Source organism: Mustela lutreola, chromosome 8 (genome assembly GCF_030435805.1).
Source record: "Mustela lutreola isolate mMusLut2 chromosome 8, mMusLut2.pri, whole genome shotgun sequence".
NCBI lineage: Eukaryota > Metazoa > Chordata > Mammalia > Carnivora > Mustelidae > Mustela > Mustela lutreola.
In genome coordinates, this window is record NC_081297.1 from 143,316,785 (window position 1) to 143,336,606 (window position 19,822).

At 43.6% G+C, this 19,822-nt stretch overlaps 1 protein-coding gene across 11 annotated transcripts in view; it reads left to right on the top strand.

Moving 5' to 3' along the window:
• TNRC6B (trinucleotide repeat containing adaptor 6B) overlaps positions 1-19,822 on the top strand; it is a 262,528-nt gene that overhangs the window by 212,522 nt on the left and 30,184 nt on the right. For all 11 annotated transcript variants that reach the window (XM_059187041.1, XM_059187052.1, XM_059187047.1 and 8 more), the window contains 5 exons: positions 333-481; positions 5,845-5,970; positions 18,298-18,429; positions 18,703-18,798; positions 18,970-19,159. In XM_059187041.1, the coding sequence (XP_059043024.1) occupies positions 333-481; positions 5,845-5,970; positions 18,298-18,429; positions 18,703-18,798; positions 18,970-19,159 (693 nt within the window). The remainder of the gene's footprint in view (positions 1-332; positions 482-5,844; positions 5,971-18,297; positions 18,430-18,702; positions 18,799-18,969; positions 19,160-19,822) is intronic.

Consider the following 19,822-nt stretch of genomic DNA (forward strand, 5'->3'; position numbering starts at 1 on the left):
CCCCCAGGACAATTGAATCTATGAGCAAGTGATATTCCTCAAACATGTCAATAACTGGTGGGAATATTTTTTTAGTCAGGTTTTTACCGGGTCCTGTCTGAGTCTCTCTCTCAGTCCTCCACTGAAAACAAGTTAAAACTGATAACGGGTTTTTTAAAAAGGAACAAAAGGGCCCACGAGCGCTCGAGGGCGGGTTCCCCAGCAGCCTGAGCCAGTGAGATCCCTTGTGGGCTACACCCAGCACCTAAGGGACAAGAGTGGAGCTGGTAACTCCTTGTCGTGAGGGAGACTTTGGTTCTTGAAATATTCACTTCTTCTGTGCTCTTTTTCAGGGAGCCTTCCAGATAAAAAATTTGACGTGGACAAACGAGCGATGAATCTCGGGGATTTTAATGATATCATGAGGAAGGATCGATCTGGGTTCCGTCCACCTAATTCCAAAGACATGGGAACCACAGATAGTGGGCCTTATTTCGAGAAGGTGAGTTAGATCCTTGGTTTCACACAATAATTCATGTGAACCACTTGGGTTCACATTTGTTCTTTTGATAATCAGTTCCAGGAGGAAGCATAGAATTACTGAATTAATTAATGAGCAAAACGCAAACATCACCTGCATTTAAGTGGTGACATAAAAGCAGTCGATGTCGACAGGTGATTAGGCAGAAGCTAGAACCATCTGTCTTTAGTGTGTGAAGAAGGTCTGAGTCTTTAGAAATTTTATGAAGTTCGGAGGGGGGTGGGAAATGAATGGTCTGACTTTTTACAGTACGGGAAATGCACATTCGAAACATGTAGAAGAAATTTGAGAGACAAATTTATTCTGAATTCTTTTCTCTGCTGCTGTACAATGAGAAATTAAATTTGGGATCTTGTGCAAACAGTCCGTATCTCCTAAGGCCTTGCCTTCCAGCCTCAGAACTTTCTCTTTTGTTATTTCTAAGAGAGTTCCTTTGTTCTTTCTCCATGTCCCTAGTGACCTGTTTTTAGTTACAATGGTAAACTGTCCAAATTCTCAACTACCTTATTTAAAGAAGTTGTTTATACCTGTTTATTTTGATTTTTATCATTCCTAATGGAGGAAGTAATTCCTTGATTGAGAATACTGATTTGCCATGGCCCTGGCTCTGCAGAAAGCAATGAAAACCAGAAGTTTTACACTGATGCTGCTGTTCCAGGCAGCAACAGATTCACAGGAGTATTACTCTGGCTTCTCTTTCAGCAGCCACCTATAGTAATCAGTATTAGAAGCATAAAAGTAAAGAATCTGGCAGTTTTTATCCTAGTGCAATGGACAGAATGTGTTACTGATTTAGAGGATAAGAAAAAAAATCCGTATCAGAGATGACAGATGGTGTCTTTTGGGCCAAGTATAATGACTCTTATCAAATCCAAATTCCATCCTCGTTTATTGCTAATACACTCTAACTCTGTTTGTTCCTAGTGTTTCTCTCTTGTCCCTTCTTGCATTCTGTTGCTTCACTAACCAACACTCATTGTGATTGGCTAACTCCTACTACTTTTCAGCTGACTTTGCCTTTCTCCAATCAAGATGGGTGCCTTGGGGATGAGGCTCCCTGCTCTCCCTTCTCCCCTTCTCCCAGCTACAAGCTGTCTCCCTCTGGTTCCACACTACCCAACGTCAGCCTTGGAGCAATCGGCACAGGGCTCAACCCCCAAAACTTCGCTGCTAGACAAGTAAGGAGGCCTCTCAAATTTACAACTGCTTGGCTGTGGCCTCGCCTTGGCCCTGGTCTGCAGTTCGTTGCATCATTTGTCTGTCTTGGGAAATTTGTTGATTACTGAATGCACAGAATGATACTAAGTATAGGCTTTAGATCTCTTAGCCCGTAGAACCCATCTCTCCTCATACTTTCTCAACATGGATTTTATTTAAATCTGTTTCTTTTGTCTTCTCATTTTTGGTTCCAAGTTAAGCTAAGTTCCTAAGAACTACTTTAGGAAAATGTTAAAGAGGCTATGTAGGTATTTTATGTTATCTGACTTAGCAACAAAAATTTGCCATTTTTAACCTTGGATTGAATGGCAAGTGATATTTTTGAAGTCCTTTCACGTTAGTAAAACTTCTACTTAGAAAATAACAGCAAAACTAGTAAGAGCAAATACTGGAATGTTACAACATCTTAAGGGTGTCTTTAAGGGTAAAATACGATAATTACCCCGAGAGAGGTAATCTGATAGGAGAGAATGAAGTTTTGGGAAGACTGGACATTGTTCAGACATGGCGGCCTATTTGCCCTATTTGGGGAGAGACAAGCACCAAGAGTGAGACTGGCAGGGTAGGCCCCTGGGGCCCCCTCCCCTCCATGAGCCTGACGCAGTGCCACAGGCCTCTGTCACCCCACAGCAGGTCCAGGGTAGTTCTCAGGGAGAAAACCAGGAATTTGGAGACCATTCTGTGACAGTGACTCCAGTGATGATATTTTCCTAGCCACAGTTCTATGGCCACTTCCTGTCACTGTGACTCTCACCTCAGGATGTCATGGAAGGACATTTAATTTTTAATTGTATCCATTCTGTTTCCACATACTGACTTTCACATACATGTGAAAGGATGTTACAGATCACCTTTCACACCATAGTCCTTGGTTGCACACAGGTCTTTCATACACTTTAATTATTGCTGTAGCACATTTTAAAAATGGATCATATGATATCCTTGTGTTCAGTTGGTTATTTCTGGTTTGGGAGTTATGGGTAATTTCTTGTTTTCTTTTTTTATATTTCTTGTGTTTTTCTTAATGCTTCCACAGAGACCATAGACCTATTTTGCTTATATAAACAAACAAGAAATAATTATATCAGTGGTTTGGGGCAGCTCTCTTTTTGGAGTGAAATATAGAAAATATAAAATAGTCCTAATACTCTTGATAAATGATGATTACAAACATGCCTACAGGATCGTGCATTTATCAAGAGCCATTAGTATATAATTTTTATTTTATTTTATTATTATTTTTTATTATTTTATTTATTTATTTAATAGAGAGAGAGAGAGAGAGGGATCACAAGTAGGCCGAGAGGCACGCAGAGAATGTGAGGGTAAGCAGGCTCCCTGCAGAGCAGAGAGCCCGATGCGGGGCTCTATCCCAGGACCCTGAGAGCATGACCTGAGCTGAAGGCAGAGGCCCAACACACTGAGCCACCCAGGCGCCCCTGTAATTTTTAATATAATAGACTAGCCAAAGTAGCTGGCACTGGGCTCGAAGAAAAGGTCATTCCTCTTTGGGTTGTTTTTTTTTTTTTAATCCTAAAAATGGAATACTGCAAAGTCCATTGTGAATCCGGTGGGTACGTGTGTCGTGGTTCTTTTATACCATTTTCATGCAGCCTTAATATAGTTCATAATTCATAATTAAAAATTAAAATGGAAGATTTTTATTTTCAAATCACAGATTACAGTCAGCTTGGTAACTTGGTTTATAATTTATATGCCTTTTTGTGTTAAACACTACATTTGAGGCAGCGATCACCATTAAATACTAGGACTCAGGTCAGCATAAAAGCCTTGTATTCAGCAGTGAAGCTCTAGAAATAACCAGATAAACTGCCGTGAACATACATATAAGCATTGGATGACCATTTTCCTAATTTCTAAATACAGTCTTAAAAAACTATGTATGATTGCCACTAGCCATGTTATCCCAAGCCAAGAAAATATGGAGCCTGTGGCAGTGCCAAAGCTCCATATTTAAAAAGAAGGAAGGTGTTTTGGATAGACTGCTATTGACTCATCTGTACTATGATCCGAATCAGATGTATCTCAGGGCTTGATACGGCTTTAGAGACACTTGATAAAGCAGACTTAAAACCTCTGGGCGGTGGGGCGGGGGTGGCATCTGTCCACTGGGAATGTGCAAATAGGGCCTGATGTTACAAAAACGAAAAAAGGCAAATGCTTTCTAATATTTCTTACCAAAAGAGGGGTTGGAATTTAAAGCAGTCTTGGACTTTTTAAAACATGGATTCTGACAAGGACTTCAGCTACCAGAAATCCTACCATCTGAGGACCCAACCATGAATAATTCACATCTGATAACAAGGTCATTACTTTTATAGTAAAATGTGAGAATGATCTTAGCAGAATTTTCTCAGTGAAACAGGTGTTTCCCATGTTCTTGAGAATGATCAGTAGGTAAGCTGCCAGCTACCACGATCTTAGAAAAATCAGAGCCAAACCATGTCACCTTAGAGTGACAGTTTGATTAGTAAGGCAGGGGAAGTGGCGACATTACAGCTTGTAGAATTAAAGGTCTTTTCATGTTTAAACAGTCTTTGGGGAGATTGGAAATTCAGGATGGATCTCTGATTTTCTTTTGTGAGATGTACACAGATTTTGATTGCCTTTTCTACTTTATGTTCATAGCCATTTTTATTTTCAGTGCCTTTAAGTTCATTAATTTCCTGGTAGCAGTCCCTTAATCTGTCTTGAATCATTAAGCCATTGAAATATCTTTAGTGTTCTAGAACTTAGTGGTGCTGTTACAAAATTCTTCCTTAAAATTACCTTAATCCCCACTGTGCCAAGGAGAAGATGGTGACTTCAGTTCAGAATATACATACTTGTATTAGCTGTGGAAGGGCTGTCTTCAGCAAAGATACTCAGTGGGATGTTGTCAAGTGTATGGAATTGGTGGGTCGTGACATTTGCATCCTATAGACTGGCCCTTTATTGATTTCTGGGAGTACAGAGAGGGAAGTTTTAAGCTGGTGGTGGACAGACAGAATGGAAAATTAATGTGACCTGCTCATGGGGTCCATCCAAGAGTGTTTAATGTGTTTTCAGAACATAGAGGTGGGCTTAGTTAATTTGAATGTGAAACAAGGAAGAAGGTTCGGGGAAGTCTTCCTTTGTGAGGATGACCTCTGAGCTGGGCCTCAAAGAGGCCAAGTGAAGAGGGTGTAGAAGCTTTCCTCAGAGAGAGAGAACAGTGTCAAGTTCTTCGCTGAAGGGCTTTTTCTCAGCTTGAAACAAGTCAGAACAGAAGGGCCATCTTATAAACCAGTCTTGTGTAGCTCTTTGATTGGAATAGTCTAGAAGTACTCCAGTGAGTTGATCCTCCAGAAATCAGGGAATTAAGCTTATTTTTAACCAGACTAATGTTCATACATTGGAATGAGAGGTTACAGGTGAGTAATGTTTTTTTTTTGGTGTCCCAGTAATGGTTTTTCACTTTTTCCCTTTTCTGCTTTTCTTTTTCTTTTTCTTTTTTTTTAAAAACCTCCCTCTTGATTTAGATTTTCTCATCTAGCAAAGAAGGGATCAAGCAGACCCAAGACAGGGAAAGGTGTTCAGATCTCAAGTTGGGCTCTCATGGGGCTGTACTACAATTTGGTGGCTCTGATTCTATGATTGAACTAATTCAGAGACATTAATGTCCTAGTGTTGTTTTAAAGTTGGTACTATTCAGATGGCTGCATTGTACTCAGGTGCCTTTTCAAGATGGAGCTCAGATTATTGGACTTGAAAATAAATTTGGTAAACTCAATCTTAAGAAAGAAAAAAGAGAGCAGTTGAAATAAACACTGTAGTGCCTATACCTTTCAATTAAAAAAAAATGTGCATTTTTTTTTAACATTTGACCAAATTTAACCCTTCTGGTTGTAGAGTGCATCCGACTGCAGGGGTGGTGGTGCTGTGTGCATGATTTGATTTGAATAATTTCCCCAAACATTCTAAGACCAGGAAATTTTTAGTTAGAAAATTCTGTGATTCCATGGAACACAGGCTATGATTCTTCTGAGGGATAGAAAACCAGAACTGTTTCTTTTTTGCATTTTCTTACATTAACAAAAAGCCTTACTGTTGCTGTTCGTTTACAGGGTGGCAATCATGGTTTGTTTGGAAATAGCACAGCACAATCGAGAGGTATGCACACACCGGTGCAGCCACTAAGTTCTTCTCCTAATCTCCGGGCGCAAGTGCCTCCCCAGTTTATTTCCCCCCAGGTAAGCAATTTCGTGTTTCCAGGTTCAGTAGTAAAGCCTATCCAGGTGGTTATCTGTCACCAACAGGCAGGTTTTATGGGCATAAAAGGAATAATAGTTACCTAAATGTCTAAAATGTAAAAAATCCAGATCAAGATTTGGGAAAACAAAACAAAACAAAACCAAGCACATGCAGGGGGAGGGGCAGGAGAACCAGGCTCCGCACTGAGCAGGGAGCCTGACTTGGGTCTGGATCCCAGGACCTGCCTGAGCCAAAGGCAGACGCTTAGCTTACGGAACTACCCAGGTCAAGCCCCCAAATCAAGATTTTTAGAAAAAATGTCAAACTCAGTCCTTTTTTTTTTTTTTTAAAGATTTTATCTATTTATCAGAGAGAGAGAGCACAGGCAGACAGAATGGCAGGCAGAGGCAGAGGGAGAAGCAGGCTCCCTGCTGAGCAAGGAGCCTGATGTGGGACTCGATCCCAGGACGCTGGGATCATGACCTGAGCCGAAGGCAGCTGCTTAACCAACTGAGCCACCCAGGCGTCCCTCAAACTCAGTTCTTTAATGTATCATACATACAAAGATGTTTTTGCATGAAAACCATTCTGATTATATTCCTTTTAGGTGTCTCTATATTTTTCTAATGCTGCATTTGTTATTTTCTTTGCGCGTAAATAAAACTACTTTGTAAATCCCAATGCGTCAACACTCTGAAGTCGGTTGCCCTTGAGGATCCACCAGCACATAAGCAGGAGAATAACCAGGCTCTGGGTTACTCTAAGAAGTTTTGAGGAGATAGATGTTGAAGTACTAACTAGGAGCTCTGGAAGGGGGATTGGGAAAAAATGAAATGGCAGAGACTTACTCTTGGAGCATCTCTGTGTTGTGGGGTATATAGTCTTTGGGGACCCTTTTTTTTTTTTTTTTTTTTAAAGATTTTATTTATTTGACAGAGATCACAAGTAGACAGAGAGAGAGAGGAAGGGAAACAGGCTCCCCACTCAGCAGAGAGCCCGATGCAGGGCCCGATCCCAGGACCCTGAGATCATGACCCGAGCTGAAGGCAGAGGCTTTAACCCACTGAGCCACCCAGGTGCCCCTGGGGAAACCTTTTAGGTCCGTTTCTTAGTAGGAGATGTGCCGTGAGTTGTTGGCAAGGTATGGGGAGAGATTTGGGCCACAAACTGTCCCTCATACCTCTTTGTGAGAAAATAGGTCTGAGGAGCAGTATAAAAGCTATGAGTCCATGTAAGGATTCAGCAAGTGACTTAGTCTCCTTAGAATGTCACTTCAGTGAACTAAGATAAAGAGCTCTGAATCTGTCCCATCCTCTAGAAGGGGGTGGGATACTTACTAGGTCCAACCATCAGGTTATGAAGGGTCAGGTTTTGTTGCTGTTTTGTTTTTGAGATATCTTGTAAAACTTAGACTTAAAATATTTATTTGAAACCATATCCTATAGATTTCAGATTCTGTGTTTGACATTAGGTCTGTAACTATCTTAGCAGGAGAGGAAATGTTCATCATGTCACCCTCCCGTCTCCATGGTCCTGTGCCAGGGGTCTGGGAGTCCTCTTGGTGTCCCTCCTTCCTTGCCCCTGTCTCTAAGTCCTGGTCATCCTCCAGGCCTCAGGTAGCCGTCTGTCCTCTAGACAGAGCTGCTCCCAACTTTCCCAGTGCTCCACGGTCACTGTGTCTTCCTAACTCCCAGCGTGTCTGGTGTCAGGCAACAGTCCTGTGGTTATCAGATGTCTGCGGTGTGCCCAGTGGTGGTATTGGCCTTGCACAGATGAAGAAATTGCTGTCTCCTGTCATACCCTCCTGGAGTTGGTGGGGGTGATGGCAGAACAGTCAGCAAATAGGCACCACGATCAATGTTACATAGAAATGTTCAGCGCAATTTGGGATTTGGGTGAGGCCTCACACTAGGAGTGGCATTTAAGCTGGGTCTTGAGGCGTGAGTCCGAGTTTGCTGAGCACCACCAGGGTAAAGGTGCCTTCTAAGCAGCAGGAACGGCTTGGACGAGGAGTAGTCATATCTGGAAGAACATGGTGTGTTTGGGAAAATGCAATCGATTTGAATATTAGGTTGAGGCAGTTCCATGGTATAATGAGGAGCACTCTGGACTCCGAATAGTTAGGTTGAGCTTGTTGACGCACATGGAAGTGGTCTGCAGTGGAAGAGGGAAAAACAAGTCAGGAAGTTCGGCACTGGTTTCAGAAAAGCTTTGTTTGCTAAGGAGTTTGGACTTTGTCCCTTGGAACCGTTATCTGGGTTGCTACTTAAAAATACAGTTCCCAGGTCTCCCCCAATCTACTGAGACAGAATCTTGGGAGGCAGAGCCTAGTCACCCCCTGGTGATTTTTATCTGCACCCTAAAGTTTAGCTGCTGTTGCCATAGATACTGCAGCATTGGGCAAGATTTTTCAGCTGAGTGGCAATGCAGGGAAACTTAACGTTTTAGAAAATAACATTGACGGAGATGGAGAGGACATGTTTGAATGGCAGACATACTAGAGCGAAGGACTCCACGTAAGGTGGTAGCAGCAAGATGGTGTGAAGAGCGAGCGAGCAAGCGAGATGGTGTGATTAAGATGGTGTGAAGGTCACAGATGACCTTCGTGCTGTGGAATGTCTTGGTCTCTTCTCCAGTCTCCTTATTGGCGTATCAGACGCATCTGACATAGAGGATCGCGCCCTCCCTTCGGAAACCTTTCATTCATCTGGCTTTGGGACACCTTGTACAGTGGTTCTCCACGTGCCTTGCCTTGTCCATCTCCTTTGCAAGTTCCTCCTTACCTCCGCAACATGAAACATCAGAGAGCCCCAGTCTGAGTCCTCCACCCTCTTCTCACCACCTGCAGCCACTGCTGGGTGATTTTGCCCCGTGGGTGACTCTTAAATACTCTTAAAGACTGTCTTCAGGGGCGTCTGGGTGGCTCAGTGGGTTAGGGCCTCTGCCTTCAGCTCAGGTCATGATCTCAGGGTGCTGGGATCGAGCCCCATGTCGGGCTGTCCACTCCGCAGGGAGCCTGCTTCCTCTTCTCTCTCTCTCTACCTGCCTCTCTGCCTACTTGTGATCTCTGTCTGTCAAATAAATAAATAAAATCTTAAAAAAAAAAAAAAAAGACTGTCTTCAGCCCAGATCTCTCTTCTCAATTCCATGGACCTCTGGGCATCTCTGTTAGGAGGCCTTACAGGCACTTCAGGTCAGCGTGTCCAAAACAGAACATGTAATTCCATCCCAGACTCCCTTCTTCTTTTTTTTTTTTTTTAAAGAAATATTTGTCTTTTTCTTAGTTTTGTTTTTTGTTTTTTTTAAGATTTATTTATTTGAGAGACAAAGATCACAAGCAGGCAGAGAGTCAGGCAAGGGCTGGGGAGGGGGGAAGCAGGCTCCCGCTGAGCCCATGCGGGGCTCAATCCCAGGACCCTGGGACCATGACCTGAGTTGAAGGCAGAGGCTTTAACCCACTGAGCCACCCAGGTGCCCCCCCATACTCCCTTCTAAGACATCCTCTCCCTCCAGGTCTGTGGCTCTCCCATCCTCCAGGTGCTCAGGCCACAGCTCTCGGAGCTGGTGCAGAGTCCCCTGAGCTCACATTCAGTCCACCAACAAATCCCCCTTCAGAGCTCTGTCCCAAATCTGTTTCCTACCACCTCTGCTAACAGGACCCATGGCAGGTGACCACTGTTTCCCTCCCAGAAGTGGCCTCCTGATTGGTCCCGCCCTGCCTGCCTCCACCCAGCATTCTGGTAATCCTCAAAAACTACACGGTTCAGGGTGGCCCTCCACCACCTGAATCCTTGAAATGTGACCAACGGGTGGAAGAACTGAAATTTTAATTGATTTACACTTAAATAGCCACACCTGCTCGGTGGCTGCTGAATGAACATTCTAGATGGATCACGGGAAGTTAAGGGTAAATCATGTTACCACTTTATCCTCTCCCGGCTCCCTCTCTCCCTGAGAGTACAAAGCCAGCTCTTTACTGTGGGTTTCAGCGCTCATGGTCACCTCCCCACCCCGGACACCTGCCACTCTCCCTCCCCATTAGCTCTGGCCTGTCTAGTCAATGTGCCCTAGGGCACCAGGTGTGTTCTGGAATGCTGTTCTCGCAGATTGCCACAGGGCTCCATCCATACTTCCTTCAGATCTCTGCTGCCGAGGCGCCTTCCCAGAGAGGCTCTCCCAGGCCGGTCTGTGGAGCATACAGCCCACCACGGTCACTCTCCCCAACCGCAGGCGTGTGCCGAGCTTCACAGTGGCCGAGTCTGTATCTGCCTTTGTTCACTGCTGATCCTGAAATCCACGACTGCGCAGGGCATGTATTTTGAGTAAATACATGTCGAGTCATGGGAAGATGCATTTCAGAATGATTAGGAAGTGGAATTGTTCGGGAAAGCACAGTTCACTTAGTCTGAGAGACCTAAGGCTGCCAGTCTCTGTATGACCTATGATCTGCTCTGTGTAGAGAAGTATTTGTGTTCTCATTTTCGAGATTTATTCATTTAGCAAAATGTGGTTAACGTTTATTTGATGCATAAATGGGGGCAGAATCTTAAACTGTAGAAACCTCAGGTTTTTTTCCTCACATTTCCATATCTTAAAAAACAAAGCAGTTGGGTAGCTATTTAGCTATTTATTTATTTATTTAAAGACAGTATAATAACCACACTGAAAGTTTGGATAACGGAAAAAAAAATTCTTCCAGGAACCCCCGATCCAGCTGCAGTGACAGGGATTATTTTTACAAAATCCCCTATTCATACCGTTCATATACTGGCATGGTTTCACATAATGACATTTGTGGTCACTGTATCCTGCGGTTTCTGTTAACTTTGGGTCATACCTGGTATTTTCCCTGTTACAACATAGTCTTCTATCGATCATTTGTAACGAAGAAGGCATAATGTTCCATCGGGTAGATTTACTTTTATTTCCCGAAACATTCTCATCCCTATTATTGGATATTAAATTGTTTCTAATTTTTCACTGTTAAAAATAATGCAATAGAGAAACCCTTATCCGTAGATCTCTTTTTAAAAATATCTTATTTGTTTATTTATTTGTTTGAGAGGGAGAGAAAGCATGCATAGGAACAGGGGGAAGGAATAGAGGGAAAGGGAGAAGCAGACATTCTGAGCAGGGAGCCCAGTGGAACTCGATCCCGGGACTCCAAGGTCATGACCTGAGCCAAAGGCAGATGTTCAACCAAATGAGCCACCCAGGTGTCCCATCCATGGATCTTTTATGCAGCCGTATACATCAATCTGTGCCCATGTTATTTCCACCTTCAGTTGCCCAGAATGAAATGTATGGGTCAAAAGACATGAACACTGAAATTTTTTAATGTATAATATCAAATTTTACATCCATTTTAACTGCCTTATCAGGGCAGTCCATGTGTAATGTGAACCTGGAAAGCAGACATTGAAATTCACCTTTAAGATTTGCTGCAGGTGTTCCAGGTCTTGGGTTTCTACCTTGTCTCTTTCCTCCTGTTACTCAAATATTCTGAAAGTAACATATTCTACCAGGCTCTTGTCTTGCTTTAAATTGCTGTCATTTTGCACCTGCAGTGCTTCGGTAAATGCCATATTGACTCCAACTAGATCTTCCCTTTCTCCAGCCCAGCTGGAGATTGAAGGGCTTTTAAGCCAGAATAATTAAATCCCTGCTACGGGAATGTGCAAACCTGCACTTTAATTACTCTGCATCCCAGGCATGAACAGCCATTTGCCAGGAGCCTAGTGGTGCTTCTCTCTGGTCCTTTTGTATTCATCGGGGAAGGGCAGTGTTTAGTCTGGGGAAGGGAAAAGTTGGGCAAAGCTAGACAGGAAGTCCTTGAAGGTAACCTTTCTAGTCTTTATGACTGTCAGTTTATGGCACATTGGAGTTGCTGGCCTCCAAATTAAATTTAAAGAATAAAACACCTTGGGGTGCCTGGTGGGTTAAGGCCTCTGCCTTCGGCTCAGATCCGACCTGAGACCAGGACAGGATGGTCTCAGGGTCCTGGGATCGAGCCCTGCATTGGGCTCTTTGCCCAGCAGGGAGCCTGCTTCTCTCTCTCTCTCTCTCTCTCTCTCTGTCTGCCTCTCTGCCTGTTTGTGATCTATCTGTCAAATAAATAAATAAAATCTTAAAAAAAAAAAAAGAATATGGGACGCCTGGGTGGCTCGGTTGGTTGGACGACTGCTTTCGGCTCAGGTCATGATCCCGGAGTCCCGGGATCGAGTCCCACATCGGACTCTCAGCTCCATGGGGAGTCTGCTTCGCTCTCTGACCTTCTCCTCGCTCATGCTCTCTCTCACTGTCTCTCTCTCAAATAAATAAATAAATAAATCTTTAAAAAAAAAAAAAAAAAAGAATAAAACACCTTGTGTTAGCATTTTTTTACAGTTCTTTCCGTATCTGTCTATCTTTAAACAGTATAGTTTGACTTTGACTTTTTTTTGCGTTTTACGTAACAAAAACATGCAGTATGTAGCCTTCTATGACTTCTTTCACTTGACAGTGCTTCTGAGATTTCCCCATGTTGATCTGGGCAGTTTGGTTCATGTAGTCTCTGTTACATGAATATATCATCGGTTATTTATCTCTTCCACTACCAGTAGACATTTGGGTCGTTTCCAGATTTCTGCTATTACGAGCAGTGCTGCTATGAATATTCCTGTATTTGTCTCCTAGGACGAATTTGTTTCCTAGGGTACTGCTGGATCACACGCATGTTTTACTTTGAATGGTGGTTTCTTTAGCTAATTTCAAGGGATAGGAATATTGGAGGTGGGTGGGAAGCATGGGCTCTTGGCAAACCATGGCATACATTCTCAAGACTGAAGAGAAATGGGTTGATCGGCAGACTAGCTCATTTGTTCAGTAAAGCTTTTAAAACTGAACGGAGAAGTGGGAAGAAAGGAAGGTTCTGACAATGGCTGCTTCTTTGAGAGGTTGGCAGATTGGAAAACAGAATAAGCAGAATAGATTTCCCATGAATCATAGAGTCCTTTCCCTTCGAAAAGGAAATGAGAAACAATGCTGATGGCCTGGGAGCAGCACTGTCCCATAGAAATAGAACACAAGGGCGCCTGGGTGGCTCAGTGGGTTAAGCCGCTGCCTTCGGCTCAGGTCATGATCTCGGTGTCCTGGGATCGAGTCCCGCATCGGGCTCTCTGCTCAGCAGGGAGCCTGCTTCCCTTCCTCTCTCTCTGCCTGCCTCTCTGCCTACTTGTGATCTCTGTCTGTCAAATAAATAATAAATAAAATCTTTAAAAAAAAAAAAAAAAGAAAAGAAATAGAACACAAATCACATAATGTAACATAAGGTTTTTGGTATCCACATTTAATAAGATAAAAAGAAACAGGTAAAATTCCATTTAATTAATTATATATATATATATTTTTTTTTTTTCTTTTATAAGATTTTTTTTTTAATTTATTTATTTGACAGAGATCACAAGTAGGCAGAGAGGCAGGCAGAGAGAGGGAGAGGAAGCAGGCTCCCTGCTGAGGACCGAGCCCAACACAGGGCTCGATCCCAGGACCCCAGGATCATGACCTGAGCCGAAGGCAGAGGCCTTAACCCACTGAGCCATCCAGGCTCCTCAACATATATATATATTCTTTAACCCAGTATAGCTACATTACCATTTCAACCTGCAATCAGTGCTTAAAGGTTATTATTGAAATTTTTACTTTTTTTTTCTTTTTTTTAAATATTAAGCCCGTCGTGCTGGCCGTAAAATCAGTGTGGAGGCACAGTGCACAGGAGTGGATGCACACGCTGAGCTCACAATTGCTAGGCCTCCAGCTATTAACACAGAAAATCCAATAAGCATTCCCATTGGTTGGCAACCCTCAGCATCTCTTAGAGAGTAGAGAGGAAACAGCTGGGAGAACTGTTACTTTAACCCAAAATACATCCCAAAATGACAGCATTGATAGGCTGAGTGAAAGTGGCTGAGATCTTGGAAGAAAACGAGTTGGTGAGCCCGGACAGGAACCATGACTTCAGATATTTCTAGACTAGAAAGTATGAAAGGAAAGGTGGGCAGGTATTCTTGAAACTGGTAGAGACGGGGACTCAGAAGCACCAATTTAACTCGTTATGCTAAAGAAAGACCCAGTGGAAAGACCCAGTGGGTCTCTGGTTGAGAGCTTTCTGATGACTCAGATTTGATTTGATTTTATCTTATTTTTTTAAGATTTTTATCTATTTATTTGACACAGAGAGAGAGATCACAGGTAGGCAGAGAGAGAAGAGGAAGCAGACTCCCCGCCGAACCGAGAGCCCGATGCGGGGCTTGATCCCAGGACCCTGAGATCATGACCTGAGCCAAAGATAGAGGCCTAACCCTCTGAGCCACCCAGGCGCCCCTGACTCAGATTTTAAAGGGGTATTTTCAAAAGATGGAAAGTAAGGGTAGCAAGCAGGGATGAATATGTGTAAGAGTGTGTTGGGGAATTGCAACATAAACAGAATTGCAAAACAGCAATTCAGCGTTCAGTTTGGTGCGGTTCTGGTGACTGGGAAAAGAATCCCTGCTTTGGACTACTTGTATTTGTATTAAATGATTAAATAGAAATTAAGTTAAATTAAGTGAAAATAAAGTTTTTACCGCTTTTGTCTTCTCCATTAAGAACAAAGATGTTCGACCAAAAGGGTTAAGACAAATTAAATCCTACAACAGAGAAAGAATTTGTGAAAAGAATTGCTGAGCCCTTCTGTGATCTTGGAGGAAGTCTGGGGATCTTCAAGGGGAGTTTAATAATGACAACTCCTCTTTCTTGCACAAATCCTGAATTTTTAAGACAAGATGAAGGCATGTGGGGCCAAAATACCCCCTTTACCACTGGGAAAGCTGATATTGGAGTATGTGAGCTTCCTAATCCTGAATTACAAACTTAGACAGCAGTAACTGGAAGAGGGCCACCTTCCCTGTAGGTTTACTGCCACCAAGAAAGGGCAGGATGCCTGGAGTGTGATGAGAAGGTGAGTCCCCCTCCCCAACAAGGAAGTGAGGAGAATGGGGATTTTTTTAAATAATTTTTGAAACAGTAAGGGAAGTGACTTAGACTGATGAACTTGGTGCCAATTCTAGGCAAGATTCTAGACTAGATATCAAAAATATAGCTTTTTGAGCATCTGTGATAGGAAATCAAGAATCATAAATTTACTAATAAGTCTTAACTGATTTTCTTTATTAATCGGTTAAAAAAATCACAGATTATAAGAATGATAGAGTTGTTGTCAAAATCCTTATTTTGACAAGCCATTTGACAAGCTGTCTCTTTGTTTTAGATAAGATGTATAAATGTAAGTTAGGTGCTGAAACAGTTGTGTGGATTAGTAAATGATTGACTATTCCCAGCCCGATCACTTTCAGTTGGAAAGAAGTTTTTATGGACATGCTGATAGGTTATCTTAAGCTCTATCACGTTCCAGATTCCCACCAACAACCAGATAGGGAAACGCAAACTGGGAATAAGTGGAATAATAGGTTAGAAAAGAATTCGGTGGAGTGACTGTTAATAAGTTAAAATATCATATTCACGGGGTACCTGGCTGGCTTACTACGTGAAGCGTGCCAACTCTTGATCTCAGGGTTATGAGTTCCAGCCCCACACTGACTGTAGAGATTACATTAAAAAAAAATTTTAGGCAACTGAGTGGCTCAGTCAGTTAACTGTCTGCCTTTGGCTCAGGTCATGATCCCAGAGTCCTGGGATTGAGCCCCACATGGGGCTCCCTGCTGAGCAGGGAGCCTGCTTCTCCCTCTCCCTCTGTTGCTCCCCCTGCTTGTGCTCTCTCACTCTCTGTCTCTGTCAAATAAATAAAATCTTTTTTTTTTTTTTTTTTTTTTTTTTTTAATTTAAATCTGGTGCGCCTGGATGGCTAGGTCATGATCTTAGGGTTGTGAGATCAAGCCCCACGTCAGCCCCTGCACTAGGTGTGGAGCCTGCTTACGATTCTCTCTGTGGGATGTTTGGTGGCTCAGTTGGTTAAGAGTCTGCCTTTAGCTCAGGTCATGATCCCAGGGTCCTAGAGTTGAGCCCCACATTGAGCTCCTTGCTCAGCGGGGAGCCTGCTTCTCCTTCTGCCTCTTCTTCCCCTGCTTGTGCTTTCTCTCTCTTTATCTGTCTCAATATCTGACAAATAAATAAATAAAATCATTTAAAAAAATTCTCTCCCTCTCCTCCTTGCGCTCACTCACAAACAAAAACAAAAACAAAAACTCTTCCTAAAAAACCCAGGTGTGCCTGGGTGGCTCAGTGGGTTAAAGCCTCTGCCTTCAGCTAAGTTCATGATCGCAGGACCCTGGGATCGAGCCCCACATCGGGCTCTCTGCTTTGTGGGGACCCTACTTCCTCCTCTCTCTCTCTCTGTCTGTCAAATAAAAAAGAAAATTAAGTCTTAAAAAAATAAAATACCTATTTAATAGGTATTTATCAAGCATCTACTATATGCCATGTACATAAAGATAAGATCCTAAGTTCAAAAACATAAATTAGTACAATTCAACCTGCTTAAATATTACATAAGAGAGCAAAACCTAAAAATATTACAGATTTTAATTGACAGTAAGTTTAGTGTGTGATTGGGAGTTAGGGTGCAATCATCATAGAAACGGAGATCTCAGGCATTGTTAAATAGAAGTCTGGCTTTTAACCCAAGGGTTAGTGATGGCCAGGTCTACTTAGTACTCGACTGCTCTAGAAAATGACTCTCTCTGTCTTGGGCTGTGCATTGAGAAATTGGATGAGATACGCATGAAAGAATTCCTCGTGTTTGGTCTGAAGACGAGACACAGAGAGCTATAATCGTCTCCCAACATTTGGAGAGCCGTCCCTGTGGAAGGATACGAGCATTTATGAAGTGCAGTTCTAAGCCTTTGATGTGGATTAACTCATAACATCCTCAATCACCAGAGTTAATATTATTATTCTAATTTTGGAGATAAGGAAAATGAGGCTCAGAGGGCTAACAGTCACACACGTTAGCGATGGGAGCCCGTGCAGTTGGCCTGCAGCCCCAACACGTGACCAGTGTGTCGCCCCCCACCACAGAAGGTTCATTTTGTTCTCTGTGGCACCAGCTGATTCAGTAGGTTCGGAGAACGAAAGTGCAGGGTAACTCACTCCAGCTCCGTGCAAACGTCTTAGACCAGCAGTCTGAAGGTGCAAGGGAGTCTTCTCTCTGTCCCTGAAGGTTCTGCAGCCCAGCCTAGCTCACTCCTGAAGACCATGGAGAAGGAGCAGGTTGAGTCATCTGACCGGTTAGGCTCCTCCACTCTGCCTCTCTGTGCCTCCCAGTGTTTGGTGTGAGAAGTCATGAACTGAAACTCCAGTGTCTCCCACCTATAGGCTAATGTATATTCCTTATGTGTATAACAGAAATACTTTTAGGCATTTATTTATTACTTTTGTGAAGTTTGATATACTTTGTTTCCGTTTCCAGTAACAATTTCTCAGGTAAAAGTCGTATTGTCATTAAAACTTTTTGTCTTGCCGAAGTCTTCCTGATTGTAAGTTCATAAATTTTATTGTAGAAAAATTGAAAAACCTAAATAGAGAATTTAAAAGCTCTTTTTCTTTAAAAAAAAAAAAATTTTTATCTTGGGCTGACTGGGTGGCTTAGTCGGTTAAGCATCTGCCTTCTGTTCAGGTCATGATCCTGGGATCCTGGGGTCAAGCCCTGCATTGGGCTCCCTGCTCAGCAGGGAGTCTGCTTCTCCCTCTCCCTCAGCCTGCTACTCCCTCTGCTTGTGCTCTGTGTCTGTCAGATGAATAAATAAAATCTCCTTAAAGAATTTAAAAGCAGGGGTGCCTGGGTGGCTCAGTGGGTTAAAGCCTCTGCCTTCGGCTCAGGTCATGATCCCAGGATTCTGGGATCGAGCCCCACATTGGGCTCTCTGCTCAGCAGGGAGCCTGCTTCCCCCTCCCCTCTCTCGCCTGCCTCTCTGCCTACTTCTGATCTCTGTCTGTCAAATAAATAAATAAAATATTTTTTAAAAATTTTAAAACAAAATAAAAAGATTTTATCTTTAGGTAATCTCTACCCCCAATGTGGGGCTCGAACTTAGAACCCCCAAGATCAGGAGTTGCACACTCCATCGACTGAGCCAGCCAGTTTCCCCTAAAATTAGCTCTTAACTATCTCACCACTCAGAGATAACCGTTGTTAACACTTTAGTGTATTTCTCCTGATCATTTAATATTTTCCACAAACACTTGTCAAGGAAACCATGGGTACTTGTTTTAGACCTATTAAGACCTTCTTACAGGAAAAAAGTTTTATTGTGGCAAGTTCTAAAAAAATTCATCTTTTTTTTTCTTGTCAGGTTTCTGCCTCAATGCTCAAGCAGTTTCCCAACAGTGGCCTGAACCCAGGTCTTTTCAATGTGGGGCCCCAGTTGTCTCCTCAACAAATTGCCATGCTGAGCCAGCTTCCACAGATTCCCCAGTTTCAGTTGGTGAGTAGCAGGTTTTCCTCCTATAGCTTAAAAAAAAAAAAAAAGGCTATTTGCTTCCCTCACCCTTAACTTTGATTTGCTTGGTTTTATGCATGTTTAAGGGTCATATGAGCTCAGCTAGAGGTAGATGTGCCCAGTAGACCAGGAACTGGGTGGTCCTTCCCTCCTAGATGCTTGATTCAGCCACTGTGCTTTGGTGCACAGCTCCCTAGGGTGTCTCAGTAAGTCAAGCTCAGGAAACTTTGCTCCTCTCTCCCCTCCCCTGTTTTGTAGGCATGTCAGCTTCTCCTGCAGCAGCAGCAGCAGCAGCAGTTGCTACAGAACCAGAGGAAGCTTTCTCAAGCCGTGCGCCAGCAGCAAGAGCAGCAGGTACGTGGGGTTGGCAGGGTCCCTCTAGTGCTCTGTGTGAGCACTGCAGCTCGGGCCCCTGAGAGCCCAGCACCAGCCGCCTGCAGTCTCTGCTGGGAGGGTCAGGGTGCTGGCTTCTCATGTGTCCGTTTTCGCTCCGGTTCCCCCTCGCTCTGGCCTCCTGGCCTCCAGCTGGCTCGGATGGTGAGTGCGCTCCAGCAGCAGCAGCAGCAGCAGCAGCAGCAGAGACAGCCTGGCATGAAGCACTCGCCCTCTCATCCCGTTGGGCCCAAGCCACATCTGGACAACATGGTACCCAACGCTCTGAATGTGGGGCTCCCAGACCTTCAAACCAAAGGGCCAATACCTGGATATGGTTCTGGTAAGTGGTCAGTAGTGCAGATCACTTTTAACAAAATCCGCCAGTCACGCGCTGAGCCTCTGGTGGAGCTCGGTCCTCCTTAACCCCTGTTTGCGCATCAGCCACAGGAGAGAGAGAAGGATTCTCACCCTGGCCTTCCAGCCGATAGTCGAGAGTTCTGATGGCGTCTGAAAGCTGACCACACGATGAGTAAATCTCAGAGCTGTGCTTCCGACTTCTCTGGGTCCAAGGGAGTCTTTTACTATTTTCAAATAACAACCTGCTCTTCTGCCATCAGGAAATTTTTTTTTTTTTGGTAATATTTTATTTATTTATTTGACAGAGAGAGAGAGCACAAGTAAGCAGAGGGGCAGACAGAGGGAGAGAGAACCAGGCTCTCTGCTGAGCAGGGAGCCCGATGCAGGGCTCGATCCCAGGACCCTGGGATCATGACCTGAGCTGAAGGCAGAGGCTTAACCCACTGAGCCACCCAGGGGCCCCTGCCACCGGGAATTTTTGAAAGCCAGTTGAAACGTTTGTTCGCGCTGTGAGTGCCACACGCATCTGAAGTTATAATCTGTTAGAATATGTACAGGCTGAGGTGTTTAGCTCTACTGATAAAAGTTCCTTCTTGTGGAGAAATGGAAAACGAAAATGAAGCTCGGGAGACAAACTGATAGAATT